Here is an 18,678-nt window from a genome sequence, read left to right as displayed (position 1 = left end):
ATACTGTTTTTTATGTATCTATACTGTTTATATTGAAATATACTTTTAGGTTTCAATAGCACTCCCAGAATGAAATGTACCAACGTCTCGGGGGAGTAGCGGTGCCAAATGAGCGTAATTTTACGTTACACCAGGTATGGTTAGGCTGATTTTACCAATCTCTGTTATTGGAATGGTAATTGTCAGTTTCAAGCGTTGTTTATAATACTTTGTTTGCAAGCCGAATATATAATTACTTGAAGCAAAGCAATCGATTACGAACTGTTTACAGTTGAATAAACTTATTTTCGCTGTTTGGTCTAAACCGGGATTCGCCAACGAGTTATTTAAACGTAATGCCAATTTTTTTTTGTCGGCATGCAATGATATATTGAAGCTAAGTCAATTTACAAGAAAAGAAAAAAATTTACAAGAAAATTCGAAGTAAAGTCTGATTGAGTTTCAATCCAGCTTTGTGAAAAAAGAGCTTCATCGATTTCGACTTTTCCGATTTCTTGAAATCTCATGCTCATGTACAAATTATGATATGACCTGGAAGTCAAGAGAAAAAAATAATTTGCAGCGCTCAGTTTTTCTGTTCTTGTACAGTTACATCTTACACACATACGTTTCGCTTTTGATAGAAAAATTTCGAATTGAAATGATCGTACGTTACTGTCAGGGTAGCTTTTGCGTGGTACCCGGGACTTTGCGCTCCTAAATAAAAAATTCAGGTTAGTTATCGCCGAAAACTGGCATCTGTATTTGCATCAGCCTGTTGTGCCGTGTTAATTAACTTTGTGTCTTTGCGATTTAGCTTGCGAATACAACGGAGTGACCATAAGTAAGTAGTAAATCGATTTCGCTGTTAATAAGCCCACTTGTACGTTGTGCCCTTGAAACCGAAAAAGCGCGTGTAGAGCACCGTTTTGGCGTGTCCCGAAATGAGAAAATTTCCCCAATATTTAGTAGTAAAGATATTTGTTCGAGGAATGGTCTAATTCGGAACTCTGTGCCGTCTATTTAGAAACAACCCACATTGCAAATTATTGATAAAGCTTAGCGACCTTCCGATTGGGAAACGCAGTTCTAAATTAAAATCGAATATTGCATTTATAATTTCAACATCCCTCTTGTATACAAACTCTCAGAATTAAACCCGAATCTCCTTTGCTTAGCAAGTAATCGTTTTATCTGAGCATGGTACAAACTTGCAGGTACTGATATAGTGCCTTTGTCCGGCGTTAGAGCTGCTGCCGGCGGTTTCTACCGGTTTCTTTAACGCACATTTTAATACGCGGCACTAGCCCAGAAAACTCCCCTTCAGACAAATATAAAATATTTAGATCTTTTGTGAAAAGCCGCCGCCTAAAACACCCCCGTTCCAGTTAGGATGTTTTGGTGAAATTTACCACTGAATTTAGCGATGTCAGCTAATATTTAATTAAAAAGGTTTAACTCACGAGATTTCGTGCGCCACACGACCCTAACGTGGCGATCGCAATCTGCAATACTTAAAAGTGCAATACTGCAATACTTGAACGAATATATAGCCGACAATGCTTTGTATTTTGTTACCCATAGATAAATGCATGGTCTTGTGTTCTAGGAATCAAAATTTTATATTTTTTTGTGACACGGTTTTCGCTCTTTGGAATTAAACAGACTTTTCTTGTTCAATAATTACTGTCAAAAAAGATTAACCCCTATTGAGTGTCTGGTTATAAGACATAATGGGAATCATCTTGCTCAGATTACTTATGTTGGGAATTTTTCCTATTTCGGAACACGTCAAACCATGCGCTTCACAAACTTTCGTTTTTAAGAGCACAACGTATAATTTGGCCAATTAATAACAAAATACGAGCGTATACCCTTAGCGTACGGTACCGTTGTTGTAGCAATACAATTACTTCGCAAGCGTTCAATTTTCTCATGTGCAGGGTATTCACGGCGACATGAAATTAGTTCTACATTTTTATATATCTGAATACAGTGGTGAGTTTCAAAGTTTTAGGAATGGATTCGCTTTTGTATCGAACTAATTAACAACGGGTTTCCGTATTTCCAGAAATATGTGTATGTCACTGTGTAAGCTACAATTAACATGTCATGCTTTACATAAATCCAACACATAACACTTAGCACGTAAAATATGAAGCTAGTTTTCAGCTGCGGTGAACTTTATTATCCATTTGCTGCGGTTTTCAAAAACACACAAAAAAAATAAGAACGGTTTTGGCCAAACCCATAAGAATTCCCGGAATACTATTGCTGCCTATATATTAGCAATACATTTACTATATAGCCTTCGTATTAAACAATCCAACTAATAATATCTTTGTAAGCAATTTCTGGCCCAAATCGTGGACATACTCTCTGTGCTGTTTTCGCTGCAAAACGTCATTCGGTTCCGAGTGTGAAATATCGAGCATAATATATCTTTTGAGAAATGTGAAAAAAAAAATTCCAAACACCAAATCATATAGGTCATCTTTGTTAGAGTTCAATATATTTGAAAAGTTCAAATTAAAGATTTTTAAAACGATATTTTATATGACAAAGTGGAAATTTCAACTGGCAGAAATTTGGTCCGTAAAGCAAAGTAACTTATTACCAGTTAATGCTCAGGAAATGAGTTTTCACAACTTTTTCCAAAAGCACGGGCCACACGAAATGCTTTGGCAATCCACATGCGGCCCACCGACCGTAGTTCGCTCATCCTTATCTTAAGCCATCCTGTGAATGTCATACTAACCGTTTCATTCCATAACTTTTTGTCGTCCCTCTTTGATACCTTTTCAATTCATATGCCAAGTATATAGATATCTGAACCACTACCAGTGCTTTTGTCTTACGTACTAACAGTGGCATATCTAGTGTGTGGCAGTCATGGCTCGTGCCATGTGCGCCGTTCGAATTGTGACGCAGAAGGGCAAAAAATTTAAATCGTGAAATTTTTCAATAAAATAATTTCGAATTGGAAATAATTTAAACTCGTATTTTCATTTGAATAATAATGCGCAGGTATCTCAATTCAACAGCAGTCGTTTAAAATTTACGATCAAAGTGCGCAGTTTTAGGCTTTGCCATGGGCGCCATTTTACGTAGAAACGCCACTGCCTACTAATTATTATTTATTGATCTTGATCGGTAAGTATGTTGATAGGTATTTGTCTGTTTGTTTGTTTGTTTGTTTCGCTTTCGTATGTTACGCGATATCTCACGAAAGAGGTTTTTTGCATGTGCATTCATCATATCTCGGACCAAGAGCCTATTGATTTTTGATGAATTATGTCTATTCATAATTATGTCTTATCATACTTAGCGAGTTGTTAATTAATTAGTGATGGGACACACAATGTCGCTATAGCGTCAGAGTAAAGGATTCGAAATCGCAAGATCGATCAGTCAGCGGTCTCCGAACGCTATCTAGTTTGAACCTTTATTGGGGTGACACAGAGATCATAATTCCTTCAATTTAACAACCGATGGTAGCAAAGTGCAAAATTGCAACTGTTGCCTTGTAAAACGTTTTACTAGATGCCGTTTTTGGAGTGTTTAAACTCGTCGCTGAATATAATAGCAGTTAATTTTTATTAGGGAGGTGTGCACTATCTTCTACAGTTGACTTTTGGCGATTCAGTCAATCAGGAGACAAAACGGCCAAGCGATTCAAAAATGTTTCGGTACAGACTGGAATAAGGGAGTTAGAGTCAGTTCCTGGCGGCGATTCAACTAAGTTACATGAACTCACAGTGAGTGAAAACAATGCCGGTCATGTGAGTTCGTATCATATCTTTCGTTAGAGTTAGCCTAGGGTTGCCATATCTGGAAAGACAAAATCCCTGACAAAATTTTAATAAGCCACGTTGACCAAACTTTGCAACCAAAATACTCATGGTATATTATGGTATAAATTAACGATGTATCGAAAGTTGACCTCCTGAAGTATGCGCACCAAGATGGCGCACAACCTGAACTCGGTACGCTTGGTACGCATACTTCAGGAGTACCGACTCTTTTTACTTGCGAGCTATTCACAAAACATGTTTCTTATGTGTGTACTCTCAGATTGATAGATTCTTATGTTTCCAGTAATTCGTGCCAGTAATTATTGAAGCCATGTTTTTACAATCCGATTCTGACATGTGACTCTTTTTACCTAAATAAATATAGATGAAACACGTTTCTTATGTGTGAATTCTCAGCGAACTGTCTGAGTAGTGGATGTTTATGTTTCCAGTAATTTGTGCCAGTAATTATTGAAGGCATATTTTTACAATCCGATTCATTTTTCCTAGTGAGATGTTTATAAAACATTTCTTATGTATGAACTGACTGTGTGATGAATTCTTATGTTTCCAGTAATTTGTGCGTATGAATGACCCATTACAATAAAAAGTCGCATACAATTACTGGCGCTCCTGTAGTATGTGAAGCAAGATGGTGGAGACCAGAACGAAGTCGTAATAGAACTAAAATACGGAAAATTGGAATAAAATTATAACCTAACCCCAATCTGGTACTTATACTACGATCTGGTGTCCGCCAGCTTGGTTCACATACTGCAGGAGTACCCAAATACATACCTTCCAAGTATGCCATTCAATCCTAAAACCATCAGGTATTCAAATGTATCCTTTATCTGGTACTCCCGAGGTTAGGGTTGACCCATAATTTTATTCCGTTTTTCCTTATTTTAGTTCTATTATGAGTTCGGGAACTGTTTGTGTTAGCCAAGTGAATATACCCCCCTGCCCATAGACTTCAGTCCCCTTAGACAACTTGATGTAAAGTAGGCGAACAAAATTAGTTACCTTCATATTGGTACACTCACATCTGGAGCGCCCTTTATCTGGCTATCATTCTTAAATGCCGAAGACTTGTTCTACTGATTTATTAATATTTCAAGATCAATAAAATAAAGAATAAAATTGTAAATAAATTTTCCACAATTTGAAAGAAAATAATTTCGATTGAAAAAAAATCAAGAGTGTATAAATGTTCTAAAATTGTAGTCAAGGGACGGAGTGTTCTGGAAGGAAGCATGGGTATTTAAAATATTCAAGTAGCCAAATGTTCACGATGAATCGCTAGGTGGCGCTATGAGTCTTCGTGGTCCCTCGTTCATTTACGTCACTAAAAGATAAATACTGTAGCTTTGTATCGGAACTGCGCAAGTAGGCGGCAAAATCGTGCAAATGACTAATGGCGTTGTAACAAATAAGGTTCCTTTTTTATACTAATTTGCTGGTATTTAAATTATTGAAGGATTTTGTAATTTTGTTAATAAACATGAAAATATAGATAAATTATAATAAGACAAAAGTACAGACTTGAAAGTGGGGATATCATTCTAAAACAGCAATTACATCCTACGCGGGAAAAATATGAAGTGAGAATTTGTTCCAGGAAAGAATTTGCTGTGGAATGAATTAGTATGGACAATAAATTGCTTTGTCCTGGGTTGACAAAGAAACGATCGATAAACGTGTTGAAGAACGAGATTAGAGCCTCGTCGTCCTAACATGTATAAGATCGCCGGTTCAAACCCTACGGACATCGCCTAAGATGAGGGAGAGCGATTCAGAACAAAAAAAAAAACTATTCCGGTTTTCGCAAAATAGTAGCTTTCCACGCATCGGCGGCTTCCTGTTCGAAACCTTGTTTGGAAAAAAAATAACGCCTCCCAAATGGAACATATATGTTGTAGGGTAGGATAGAGTTTACAGATTTATCCGAAGGGACAGGAAAGCTGATAAGAAGGCTTAAATATCTGACGTCTTATCCGTTTACCAGTCCATGTCGGGTACGGGGGTCGTTAGCCTGTTATTGGTTTTTGGGAGCATGGACTTGGCGATGTTTAACGAATAACCGAGATAATTTGATAGAAAGGGAACATTGCTTTATTTATTGCAATTAGACGAAGTGGTACGGAAATAAGCGTCTCCTGAGACTGACCTGAGAGCTAATGCTAAGAGTTAGAGATATAGGCTTGAGATCGTGAATTTCTAGCTTCATAACTTTCATATTAATAGAATGCGGAGATAGGAATCTTTGACTATGCTATGTTCATTGGCACTGGTCGTTTCAAAATTGTTCGATGGCTCAAGGAATACGGGATGTTTAAATTCTTGATTTGTAGAATCTCATTTGCAAGGCGTTGGTTGCAATTTTAATACAGCTTGATTCAATTCAAATCCCTTGGGGATAATTATGTACGAGTGGCTTGCTAAACTCATGTCGTCGTAGGGTGTATGACGTAACCGTTGTGTTGCGTTTCGTCTTTCTCCATCAAGTCCATACATCTGAAAATAAATAGCTTGCAAACTAATACTATACGCGACATGGACTTGTAACCAGGCCATAGGCCGTGGTTCGTCATATGATTAAGCCGTATATTCGGCTTCCCTTTTCCGGGTTAAATGTGCAACTCCTATCATAATTCAAATTTTCTTCCACTGCATTCGAAATGAGTGTCTTTCCTTTCATTAATTATCTTATTGAAAATCGTCTTCTATTTAAATTCATTCTGCTTAGTCCCATGGTACGAAGAGGTGAAAACGCTGACATTAAGGATCCAGGTTGCCGATTTGGTAAATCACAAGCTGGAAATAACAAGAACAGATTTATAAGAACAATTCGACAACGATCAATAATATTTAATATTGTTGGAATTAAACAAATCTAATAGCAATTAAAGTAAAATATATTTATATATGCACCAGAGTTTAAGTAATTAATGGATTGTCCATTTCTTGTTATTGTAGTAAACTGGTTGTCTGAGGAAGTCTGATTTTAGTCAGACGAAACGTTACAGAACTACATATGTGTTAGTGTGAAGCATGACTCTCTAATTGAATAGGGTTTAGGTATATGTAAGAATTCTGTATATAGTATAACTCATCGGTGGCCGAAGTTATTTTTTTGCGAAGGAAGGTTGCACGAAATACATTTTAACGGGCACTAGTTTACCCACCTCTGCCCTAAAGATTGATAAATTTATTATATACAGGCCATGTCATTTCCCTATTATCTGTAATTTTTTCCAAAATTGCTTCGCATGTTCGGATATCACTATGTAAATGCCAGCAGTGTGAATTCCGTAACGCGGAGCTAGCAGCAAATTTATCAACTGTACGGAATTCTATGTGTATTTAATATTTAATAGCAAACACTACCATTATAAACCACCATTCCCATTATGTTCGGTCAAGTTTTTACAAAAACAAACGCCGATGAAAAAATAATAAAAATATACAAATAATCGTCTAATTAATCGTCGCATTTGGTTGATCATCTTTGAGTTTTGAATGATACTAACAAAAGTAATTCAAAAAGCAGGTACTCCTGAAGTATGTAAACCAAGATGGCGGACACCAGAACATAGTATGTGTAGCAGGTTAGGGTTAGGCCATAATTTCAGGTACAAATACAACGGGAGTCACTTGGCTAGTCCCCGAACTCGCAATAGAACTAAAATAAGGAAAATTGGAATAAAATTATGGTCTTACCCTAACCTGGTACACATACTATACGTTCCGATGTCCGCCATCTTGGTTCACATACTTCGTGATCGACGAAAAACAAGTATATTTTACCTTTAATTAAACCAGGTAGTAGATCATCTTCTTCTAATTCATATGTGACGTCATCAAGCATCTCAGCATGTGCGTCACAACTCTGACGTACTCGTATTAAATTAATCTCAGTTCTTGCATCAAGTAGTTTACGAGCGAGTTTGTTGTCTTCAATCCTCATTGTGATCTGGGTGTGAAAAAATAAAATAAAAATTAATTTGTGAAACCCACCCAATAATAGTTATCCTGTGATTCAGTAGTCTCGCCTCACACTAACACAAATATATTTCTGTAACGTCTCGTCTGACTATAGTCAAACTTCCTCAGACATTCATAGTTCAACTATCTGTCGGTCGAAACATTGCGGAAATATATATATGTGTTAGTGTGTAGCAGGACTCTTGAATCATCTGAAATATTCTATCTCTTATTCCCACCTCAACCAAAACAAGAATAGAAATTGCGGTTCCCATACAGTTGGACCCACGACATTTGCACCTGCATATACTACACCCATTGAATTTTTTTTGTTTTGCAGATATTTGAACCCATGCTAACCCTAACCCATGGGTTTTAGCACCCGCATATAGATTGAACCCGCGGATATATACATGGGTTCAAATATACGTGGATCACCAGAAATTGCATTTATAGTATACAATGGGCGTCACGACAACATAACAATATCGTAACAATGAGAGTTGAAAAATCCATAAAATTTGTGATTGTATAATTAATTAAAAGCACTAAATATAAAAATTAAAACATGAAAATTAATTTAAACAGTGTATGAAAAAATTCACCCCAAGTGGGTGAATAAAATACGATTCTTTAGTTTTTCGGTAAATATGGTCTTTAGTTTATTAATTCCAATCACCACAATTTGATTCTTTTTGATTGACAAACAATGCTTGTTTCACTATTTTGATATTATAATGCACAATAATAACAAACATTGAATGTGATTTAATAATTCCCACTACTGGCTTATAATTCAGGATAATATAAGTTTAATACGGTATTTGTGGTCCAACTCTAGATTACATACATTTTAAATTTACGTTACGTTTTATTACTGAGCAAATGGAGGCATTGCCTTCACTATTTGAGCAGCTTGAACAAATAAATTGTCACAAGGGAAATTGCAAATCAAAAGTGTTTACCAGACGGGCGTGATCGCTCATTTGACACAAACATTTGTTTTATTTGGCAAGTCATACTAATTATCGCTGTGTTCGACGTGATATTTTTATCTTTTCTATCGCACAATGTTTCGTAATAGCAATACTTGCCAAGATCTCGCATTAGAATTGCTAGCCAACGACCATCTTGAGATTTTTTTTTGCCATGACCGTGAGACATGTATTTGGCACACTGTTAAAAAATTAAGGCAGGCTGAGGTATTGCACATGAACACAAGAGAGCTACGCCCAAATATATGGACACGTCTGTTTGCAGTACAGTACGGTTTACCGTACCGTCAGATCACAGTCTACAAATATATTCACACCAAGCGAAGCAGTACAGTAGGACACAAAATGGCGTCCGATGTTCGCAGAACGTTTAATGACGTCATAGCAAACAAAAACAAATCTCACAAAGCTAACAGAAATATTTAAAATGAATAAAAGTAATAGCCTTCTGGGGAAAAACTTTATCTTCAACCACTGGAAATTTCAAAGCAATTGGTCCAGTATTCGAAGAGAAAAGCGGTTTTTTAATATTCCCACTAGGTGTGTTATGTCACGGTGTTATGTCAACGATGAATGTGGAAAATCGAAAGCAAATGGACTAATCTGTGTCGAACAACAAGAACAACAAGAACAAAAACAACATAATATTGAAACGATCGTTATGTCCACTACGTGTCCAATAATGACCGAGGCCACCGGTCAAAATGAGAAAATTAGTAATCCAGGGTTCGAATGCAGATTGCGATGGAAATCCAGATTTTCAAATCATTCCTAACCAACTGGATAATTACTAATTTTCTATTTTAAAATGCAGCGGGGATGTTTTTTTCAAATTTCACCTTTTGCATTAGTGGTGGGTGATTCGAATATAAAGCCTAGCAAATGTCTTCTGATAAAAGCCACGTTAAATTTCCAATATCATATGTCAGAAGAGCACACCCGAAGACAGGACCGATCATTCATCGACTGAATGTAATTTATTCTGCTGTTTGTGCTATCAAGACATACCAGGCCACAACTGATTCACGATAAATACCAGATTACAGATGCACAGAGCAAATTGTTTAATGTACAGCGATTTGTTAAACATAACACAATTTTGAATTCGTTACCTGCGGTTTTAATTGCCCCCCAGCGTTCAGGATTTGCTTTGTCTGAGTTGCGAAATAAGCCAACAAAGAAAATTCCTAGTGAGAATGAACATTACCGGACAAAGAATAGAGTTATTATTGTGCAAACGGCTTACAAATCAAATACCGGAGGTTTTTTGTCTTCAAATAATCTGAAGAACGACGTCCATTTTATGAATGTACTAAACATGAAAAATGTTCAAGTGTGGGCAACTGGTTATTCTCCGTGCAAAATTCAAAGGTCATATTTATCATCATCGTATCGGGCGAGTGACACCTATCGAATTAACGGACCTCCTGAAGTATGCGCACCAAGATGTCGCATAACCTGAACTCTAACCTGGTACACAACCTGACCTCAGGTTGTGCGCCATCTTGGTGCGCATACTACAGGAGGTCCGAGTTGACTACATTCCACAGCTCTTTATCAAGCATGGGAAAATCAGGTGTACTCCCGTAGTGTGTGTACTAGGTTAGGGTTAGGCCATAATTTCATTCCGTTTTTCCTTATTTTAGTCCCTAGTAATCAGTCCCTTTACACAACTTGATGTAAAATAGGCGAACAAAAGTCAAGCCCATTATTATAAATTACGTTACAAATAGTTTTATCGTTTATAACAAAATATTCACCACCCTTTAAATTTCGAAACACCCCCCCTAAAAATAAAAAGCTGGAGAAATACTGCTCAAGGTGTAATGAAGTATGTTGGCAATTCCTTCTTTGAAGAATTCACTCTCTAATGGTTGCTTGTGTATAGCATTGATAAGCGCGAACAACATTATGAAATATTCTTAAAAAATGGTATAGTGCCCATCAAAGAAATAGCGCGATGTTTTCAATATGAAAATTCTTAAAACAGATGTTGTTCTCATATTCATCCGCCATCAGGGTTTCATTAGCTATCGGAGTTGATATGCTTTAATATAAGTTTAAAAATAATGGCAATAATAAGCCATTCACAGGAAAAGCGAGATGTTTTAAATTTCAAAATACCTAAAACAAATATTGTTCTCATAATTCGTGATGATTGATCTCTAACGTTATATTTATGGCTTGAACAAATAAGGCAATTATCCTGATGACGTCAGAATCATGAATTTAGATTTGTCTGGCTTCGATCTAGGAATTGTCCGCGAATAACTTATTATCAGAAAACGATTTTGAAATTCAATATTTTCTGGGAACTGTTTAATATTGTTTTGCAATTTAACTTATGAAGTCGGGCTTCTGGGACTTGACTTAACTGATACCATTACGTAAAGTGCACCAGGACACAGTTTAGTGCCACAATTACTTTTCGTTGCTATACTTTGGTTATCTCTATTTCGTGATTGTGACGTCTAAGTGACGTATTTTATGGATGACGTAGTCAGGTGGGGGACAGGTATGACATATGCAGAAATTATTACCCACGCTTACTAGAAGTAAACTATACGGGACCCACGATATCTATTAGGTTTTCCAAAATACTTTTAAAAAACTTTGGTAAACTTTTACGAAGCTCAATATTAGCAGATATGCAAAATGAAACAAATTAAAATCAGCGTTTCATTGTTAAGGCCACGCTGATAACGTATTTGAAGCATAAATAGATTAATATTTCGAACAACTATCAATTTTTCTACCCCCATAGCATAGTGGGAAACAAAAACGAGCCTGCATTTCACTGCATTCAACTTTAATTTGAAAATGCGGAAGGTTTTTTGCCTCATCATATACTTCATAGTACATGATATTCATGATATTAGTCTTCTAGTTGTACCGATTGTGAATACGCTGCCTTTTATAACATTTGTTTTCGGTTGGTTCGAATATGATTACACCGAAAGCCTATTTTTGGAGCAGTGTTAGCATCTACACGCGCAGTTGGGAAATTTAAATTGTTTTATTTTTGTGCCGCATCAATATGCGATGATTATCTAGATATCCGTAAGTTCTGTTTAGTCACGCTCGAATAAGTTCGTATGATTACCAAAAAAATAGTAAAAGAGATACTCACTAAATCTCTTCTAATTTTTCCAAGTGCTCTTGTTATATTTCTATATCTAATCGCCGTCGCACTCATTCCTGTAGTGACGTCATCATTTTCGTCATCAGTGTCATAAAGAGGAAAACGACATATTTGTTCTTGCGTTTGATCTTCATTCCCGTTCTTGGATACGGGTTTTGTGATGTCACAGTGCGGTTTATAATTTTTATTTAAATCATCATTTGAGTTTTCGCACTCAGGCACGACTTGAGTTGGAGTCTTTATTGGTGAGGTTGTAGCCGTTATTTCGAGTTCTTTTTCACCTCGTGTCGAGGACTTAGTTTTTTTAGAAGAAGTTCTATCTTTTTTAAGATGAAATCCTGGAAATATAAACCCGTTTTTCTTGCTTTCGGAGGGTATTTTTTCGGAAGATTTCGATTTTTGACTTTTTGACGTTTTAAGCTTAATGTTGTTGTTTTCTACGTCATCTTGATTTATGATGTCATTGGTGAGGTCCTCTGTTACGCTCTTTTTTAATTTAGCGCCAACGATTTTGTCCAAAAATTCCGGCTCTACGTCCGAAGAATAAAATCCTTGAGATTTACGGAATTCGATAACCTGAAACGAAAAAGCAATGTTTTAATATGTCTACACGAAGGACAAATGTAATACAAAAGTGTTACCGTATGTCATAAAAAGTGTTCACATTTTTTATACGACGCTTTCGGATTTTTTCAACCTCAAACAAGGCCATGTACAGGTAGCCACATAGCATAAAGAGATGTAAAGGGTTACTGAATATTAAAATTTTGGTCGAAATATTGGTACCTATAACATCAGAAGAAATTTGAAATAAATATCAAAATAATCGCTTTCTATTAATTTATTAGTTTTAGGAAGGAGATTTTTTCATGACATAAACAACAAGAACATCAACACCTTCGAAAAACTAATCTATCGTTAACCCGCTGTTCAAACCGTTAAGTTGAAATATTGCATTTTGGTGTCAAATTGTTTGCTGGTGACACCAGAGTTTAATATTGCAATTCAATTTCAGTCAGACTAGCTGATAGCATATAGTAAACCTATTTAAATCTAATCTGCGTTATCGCCGGGAACAAAACAATGTGTAACACATTCTTCTCCGTACTCTTAGGGACTGCACACTAGATGCCGAAACCGAATGTTGAGCTTACTACAAACCCAATTACTGGAAACTGGAGTGTTATCAACCATGTAAAAAGATTTGAAATTACGCAGATTTTGCTCTTTCGCTTAAATAAGGAAACTGTAATATACGACTTGAAAAAAGATTTCTAGACTCTTCGTTATTGCATAGTTTTTTTCCAATAAAACCACTATCAGGTTATTTGAGTCCAAAGTGTCTTAATGACCAAGTCAGATAAGCATTAAATAGAGATCATTTGATGTCTTCACGTTCTTTAAATGACATTTAAGCCGCGCACCCAATTTGTCAAGTCTCGCGGCTCATTTCAAAAATAACTAGCTAACTATGAGATACAAATAAGAGATAGTAAGGCTATGTTTTATTCAAAATACACGTTGAAAATACGTGAATAAAATCGCAATCTCTAAACAATAAAGAAATGTGAATATCCAAAATAAGTCGAACAAGGGCAAGTCAAACAACTATTTTAATTTTCAATTAGCTTCATTTCAAAAATAACTAGCTAACAGTAAGCGTGTTTTATTCAAAAAACACGTTGAAATAGTGTCGCTTGACTTGTGGGGCGTGCGTCATCGTTGGAGAAACACTGATGTCCACCATTATGGACTTACAGATATGTAAATACTAGTGTAGGAAGTGGGAGATTTACACACCTGTTTCCACTGGACTGTCGATGGTCTCCGAGTTGCCAAATTAAGTTTCTGCGATACTTCCTTTAGTAAATGCAAATCAGTTGGCTCTTCTATATCTTCAGGATTAAATCCTATAGCGTCGTTGGTTGTAACGGGTCTCTGCCTTTGTATAATAGGTTTCTTTCGTACCTTGACTGCGGAAGCCATAGTTATGATATAAGTTTGTTATGTATATATACTCTAAAAGTTCAATGCAATGTTCATCAAATCGAGTAGCTGTCGAAATTAAAAAAGTGAAAACGCGTGTAATTGATATCCATCGTGTCTGTAATTGGAATTTATTGATCATAATAACTCACTATGGGAAATAAAACGACATTTAGTGCAAAGTGTCCTAGACTACTGAATTTTTTGAGTACAAATATACGCAGTCCAATTGTAAACAAAATTGAATAAATTTTATTCATTTTTATATAAGTAATTATGAAAATATTTTTTTTGTCGCTTTGTATTACTCCTTGAGGTGGGGTGATAGCACTGCGGTATTTTGGATATTGAATCAAATTTAATATTAAAGTCGCTATCAATCTAACTTTTACATTTGTTAAGCCTTTTATTCATGGCTCATTTCTTGTCAAAAACTTGGATATCTCCTGGCATATCAACCCAATACTGGTATTGATTAGATTTGCCGAGAAACTCAAAAAAGCACATAGTCGAAATATGCATTTTTTGTTACTAACCCTCTAATCTGTTCACTCAAAAAAGTCGGCTTGATTCTTAAACCGCGATGTACGCAGATTAACTGGATAACACACAACTAATGCCTCAAAAACGTCCTAATTTTTCTCAATCTAAAACAATAACTACTGGACTATAATACACTATATACATACACCATAAAACACTGTTAATATTCTCGCCATGCACAGAAAACTGACAATCCTGTTGATCTGAAAATAAAACATTTCAAAGCTACCTGTATCGTATCGTATTATTTTAGATTGAGAAATAGTACTCCGTCAATAAGACGACTATATAATTATTGACGAATATTCAACGTCGAGAGAGCCCGACAAAAACAAATTGAATAGACCCAACTTGAAGCGAGCGAAGAAATTTTCTAAAATAAATTAATTTCTCTAAGAGATACGCTTTTGAATTAGTTTGTTGATTATTATAACTATTATACTGCTGTTCACATACCTGAAATATCGCCAATTTTGTGCTAATGTATAATATTTATTCTAACAGCTAACTTATATCCTGAAATTAGTGGATATGCACAATAAAGTCGAATCGATCACCTCCTGGCGATGAAGTGACAACGCGTAAAACTGATATCCATCTTATCTATGTAATTGGAATTTATTGATCATGATATTCCAGTATGGGAAACAATACGTCACGAAGACATCGATTATGACGACATATACAAACTTTTCAAATATTATCATAGTGTCATAAAACAGTCGGGTGTTGTTTTTATCTAATTTTTATATGAGAAAGATTGGTTAATTTAAATTTTTATTCAAAGGAAAATAAATATTGGTAAATACAACTTGAATGTCGTAGCTTCGTTTCAGTTCAATAAAGTCGTCAATAAATTTCATGTCGAAATTCTGAGTTTACAAAATAATGCGTTCGCGTAATTTGTGACGTCCAACGGTATTTAGTCATCGGGTTATCGCGGAATATTTATTTATCGGATGAAAGAATGTTTATGTTTCCCCGCAAAACAAGTAATTCTTGACGCAGCACCTAAAAATGTTCGGGAGACAAAATCACTAATAAGTCATTTGATTTCTACCCAAATTTCGATAAAAGACATACAACTAACAACTAGTTAATAATGTCTTGAAAATGAGCTAATGTTCACAACCATGCTTAGGAAATAAACAAGGGGAAATATATATAAGAAATCCATAATACTAATCACACAAAAACAAGTAAGTATTTGTGCTGCCCAAAATAGATATGATGAAATTCTTTTATAGTTTTATAAAGTTGAAACCAAAAAATCTGGGAAATAAAGCTATTGTTATGGATTAGCTGGTGTAGCTTTTTTCTCGAAAGGCGAAGGGATTTGCATTTACCGATGTTTGCTACAAGAACTTTACCGGGTTGATATCTTTTTCTTAAACGAATCTTTAGTTCGTTATTAGTCAGAATCATCCTTCAGTGATACTCGGATAAAAATAGCGATCACTGTAGATGACCTATTACATGGGATGTATACAAATACCACATGTGTAACCCATGTTAACTATATATTTATATCGCTGTCTTTGAGGCAGCCGAACGGTTCTTATTGAGATATTCGGGTCATATAGCTCTCAATTTCCTGAATAATTGTTCATTTTCCTATTTCAGGATAGGATGGACTCTTTAAAGGGCCATGCCGAAATTTGAGTTATAGTAACAACACCAAGTAACAACTTGGAATACTTGACGCTACATGCGCTGTCAAAACAGTCAGAATGAGTTGAATCCGACAATTAGAAATTTTGTAAGTTTTTAAACTAATTTGACGTGAAAATCTGGCTTATAAAGTATTCAACAGTAACACGTATAAAACAGCTTGAAACCAATCTCTATACCGGTGGTTTTCAGCCACTGTTCCGCGGTAAGAGAGAGTCCAAAGGTTCCGCATGTTAATATTTAAATCTAAGAGTATTCTGCCAGTATTAGGTTTGCTTTTATATGTTTATAGTTTATACATTTTACAGCCTTACAAGTATTGCTCAACCATGGCATAGAAAAACTACTGCCTGCGGGTCAAATCCGGCCCGTTAGGTAATTTATTCTGTCCCTCCTGATGCTGACACAACCAAACTAAAACCATGACGTTTTAGCTAAATATATAGTTAAAGGAATTTGTTGATATTGCGATTAAATTTAGTTTGGGCACGAGGCTTATTGTTTTCCAATTTTGCTTTTGCAACACTTCATAATAATAAAATGTAACGTTTTACGTCAAACTTACATGGCCTGCCAGTCTAGGTGGGCGAAATGTTTGGTAACTAGTCAGAAAACTTTCCCTCTTTCTGCTCTATAGCTTCTGGGTTGCTTTATTAGGGTTCCACCAAAAGGGGTAAGTAACAGAAACCACTCTTCTATAATTACCTATTTAATTCTAATATGCACGCAGCACGTCTTTACGTTTCTGCGGCTCTTTTCGGACTGACGTCACAGAGTTGAAATTATCACCTACATATCTACGTTAGTCATTATAGGATACTGCACAAAAAGTTGCAAATTTAACTTATATCTACAGCATTACAAACAGTGGCCTAGCTTCGTGAAATAGCGCCTATGGCTGACTGACAATTTTTAACGACTTTTGTTTTGAGATACTTGTAAGTTGTACATTATTATTTATGAAAAAATATGAGTTCCAATTATTTCCAATTTGAAATTGTATTATACATTTTACAATTGAAACTTTCCGCACTTTTCGCCGCTGCCCAAACCGTTCAAGCCAACGCTGACCCACCCTTGATAAGCAACTGAATTAATAAAACTCCAGAGTTCGTAATTGTCACTTGTTTTTACTAAAATAAAAGAAACTATCAAAATTATCCATTCAAAAGGCGAAAATTCAAATAAATTTTACGAATATTTAAAAGCATTTTCTAGTTTATTTTATTAGTGTGAAAGATTTCACTAATGAGAGATGACAGATTTCCGGGATGACAAATGATTCTTCAAATTTAAGCAGTTAGAAACGAACACAAAATAAGTGAAATTTTTGCGTCATTGAAAACCAATTATTCGAATACCCACTTATTTCTAACACGTAGAATTTACCTTTGAGATTTTTCTTGCAATGAGCTATTGAAAACCAGCTAGATGTCTGATTACTATTACAAGTAGTAAGAATTGATATGTAAGAGAGGATTGCTGTACTCCTCGTCGCCGTAGAGTGGTTCGCGTAAACGCTGGTTGTTCACCGTTTTCTTCACCACCAAGTCTATGAATCTTTATCAGATAACTGACTAATTAATCCCATACCCGACATGGAATGGACGAGAACCCGTGGTTCGCAATATGATTAAGCCGTCTCACGGTTTTTCAATCTCCCAAGATTAATATGAATATTGCAGTAGATTTTGACTTTTGACTCAGAATTTACAACAATATAAAGCGGAGACCATGTGCTATGCAAAGATAAATATTTACATAAAGAGTAACAATGAAATGAAACCAGCTCGGAAACGTAGGCGATTTTACTCAATTAGTTGACTAATCAATTCCTGGCGAAGTACACACTATATTCTTGTGCTTTAGTGATTGTTTTAGCAGGTACGCAAAAAATTAACATACTGCATTTTGACATGCGCAAAGGCTATATTCTTAGTCGAATTCAAGTCATAAACAAGAGAGCAATGCTCAAATATATGGGCACCAAAGCCGAAACAAATTTTTTCAAACACAATCCTCCCAAAATCATAGCTTGAACGAAGCTGGAAGCGTGGCACAAGTCAAGTTTATTTTTTCCAACCAGTACAAAAGTATCACAAGCACAAATTACAAGAAAATGATAATTACAGTCGCGGGGAACCGAAGCTGGTTATCGAGCAGCAGTACCCGGGGTTCAAATATCTAATTCAAAAAGTTAGAATTCTAGAGTTTTGAAACCAAGTTATGGTGAATCATCAACAGGTATGGTGATTCACCAGTACCGGTATCGGGGTACCAAACCGGGATTGTTCTAGCTTTACCAGATCCCGTGAGGATACTAATTCATACTTTTAGTCTCAGCGTAAATTAAAAACCAAATGTTCCGAGTTACAACCGTATTATCAATCAGATCAGTTAACAGTTCGGGTACCGTAGTCTATCTAAACCCACCGACTTTCGCTAAGTTATATAGTTAATGGGAAAAGCGATTTTTTAACAATAATAGGAAAAATACAGAATGACAAATGTCCACTTTGTGTCTAATAAGGGATGCTCACTCAGAACCTTGTCTAGGACAAAGGTATAAATACATCATGAA

General features: G+C 35.7%; 1 protein-coding gene across 1 annotated transcript; it reads right to left on the bottom strand.

Annotated features, from left to right (window-relative positions):
* Positions 1-4,864: 4,864 nt before the first annotated feature.
* Positions 4,865-13,970, bottom strand: LOC120331839 (uncharacterized). The gene is made up of 4 exons (XM_039399004.2): positions 13,698-13,970; positions 11,886-12,473; positions 7,584-7,749; positions 4,865-6,590 (listed from the first exon to the last, which is right to left on the bottom strand). The coding sequence occupies exons 1-4, from the start codon at positions 13,881-13,883 to the stop codon at positions 6,478-6,480; spliced, it is 1,053 nt and encodes a 350-aa protein (XP_039254938.2). The 5' UTR covers positions 13,884-13,970; the 3' UTR covers positions 4,865-6,477.
* Between the last annotated feature and the right edge of the window lie 4,708 nt (positions 13,971-18,678).

This window comes from Styela clava, chromosome 6 (genome assembly GCF_964204865.1).
Source record: "Styela clava chromosome 6, kaStyClav1.hap1.2, whole genome shotgun sequence".
NCBI lineage: Eukaryota > Metazoa > Chordata > Ascidiacea > Stolidobranchia > Styelidae > Styela > Styela clava.
Note: the sequence above shows the minus strand (reverse complement) of the source record. Positions and strands in the feature narration are given on the sequence as shown.

Coding starts and splice junctions, on each gene's coding strand:
- LOC120331839 (XM_039399004.2), bottom strand. CDS start 13,883: ATGGCTTCCGCAGTCAAGGTACGAAAGAAACCTATTATACAAAGGCAG. Junction 12,474..13,697: donor CGACAGTCCAGTGGAAACAG/GTGTGTAAATCT, acceptor TTTTCGTTTCAG/GTTATCGAATTCCGTAAATC. Junction 7,750..11,885: donor GAAAAATTAGAAGAGATTTA/GTGAGTATCTCT, acceptor TTTCACACCCAG/ATCACAATGAGGATTGAAGA.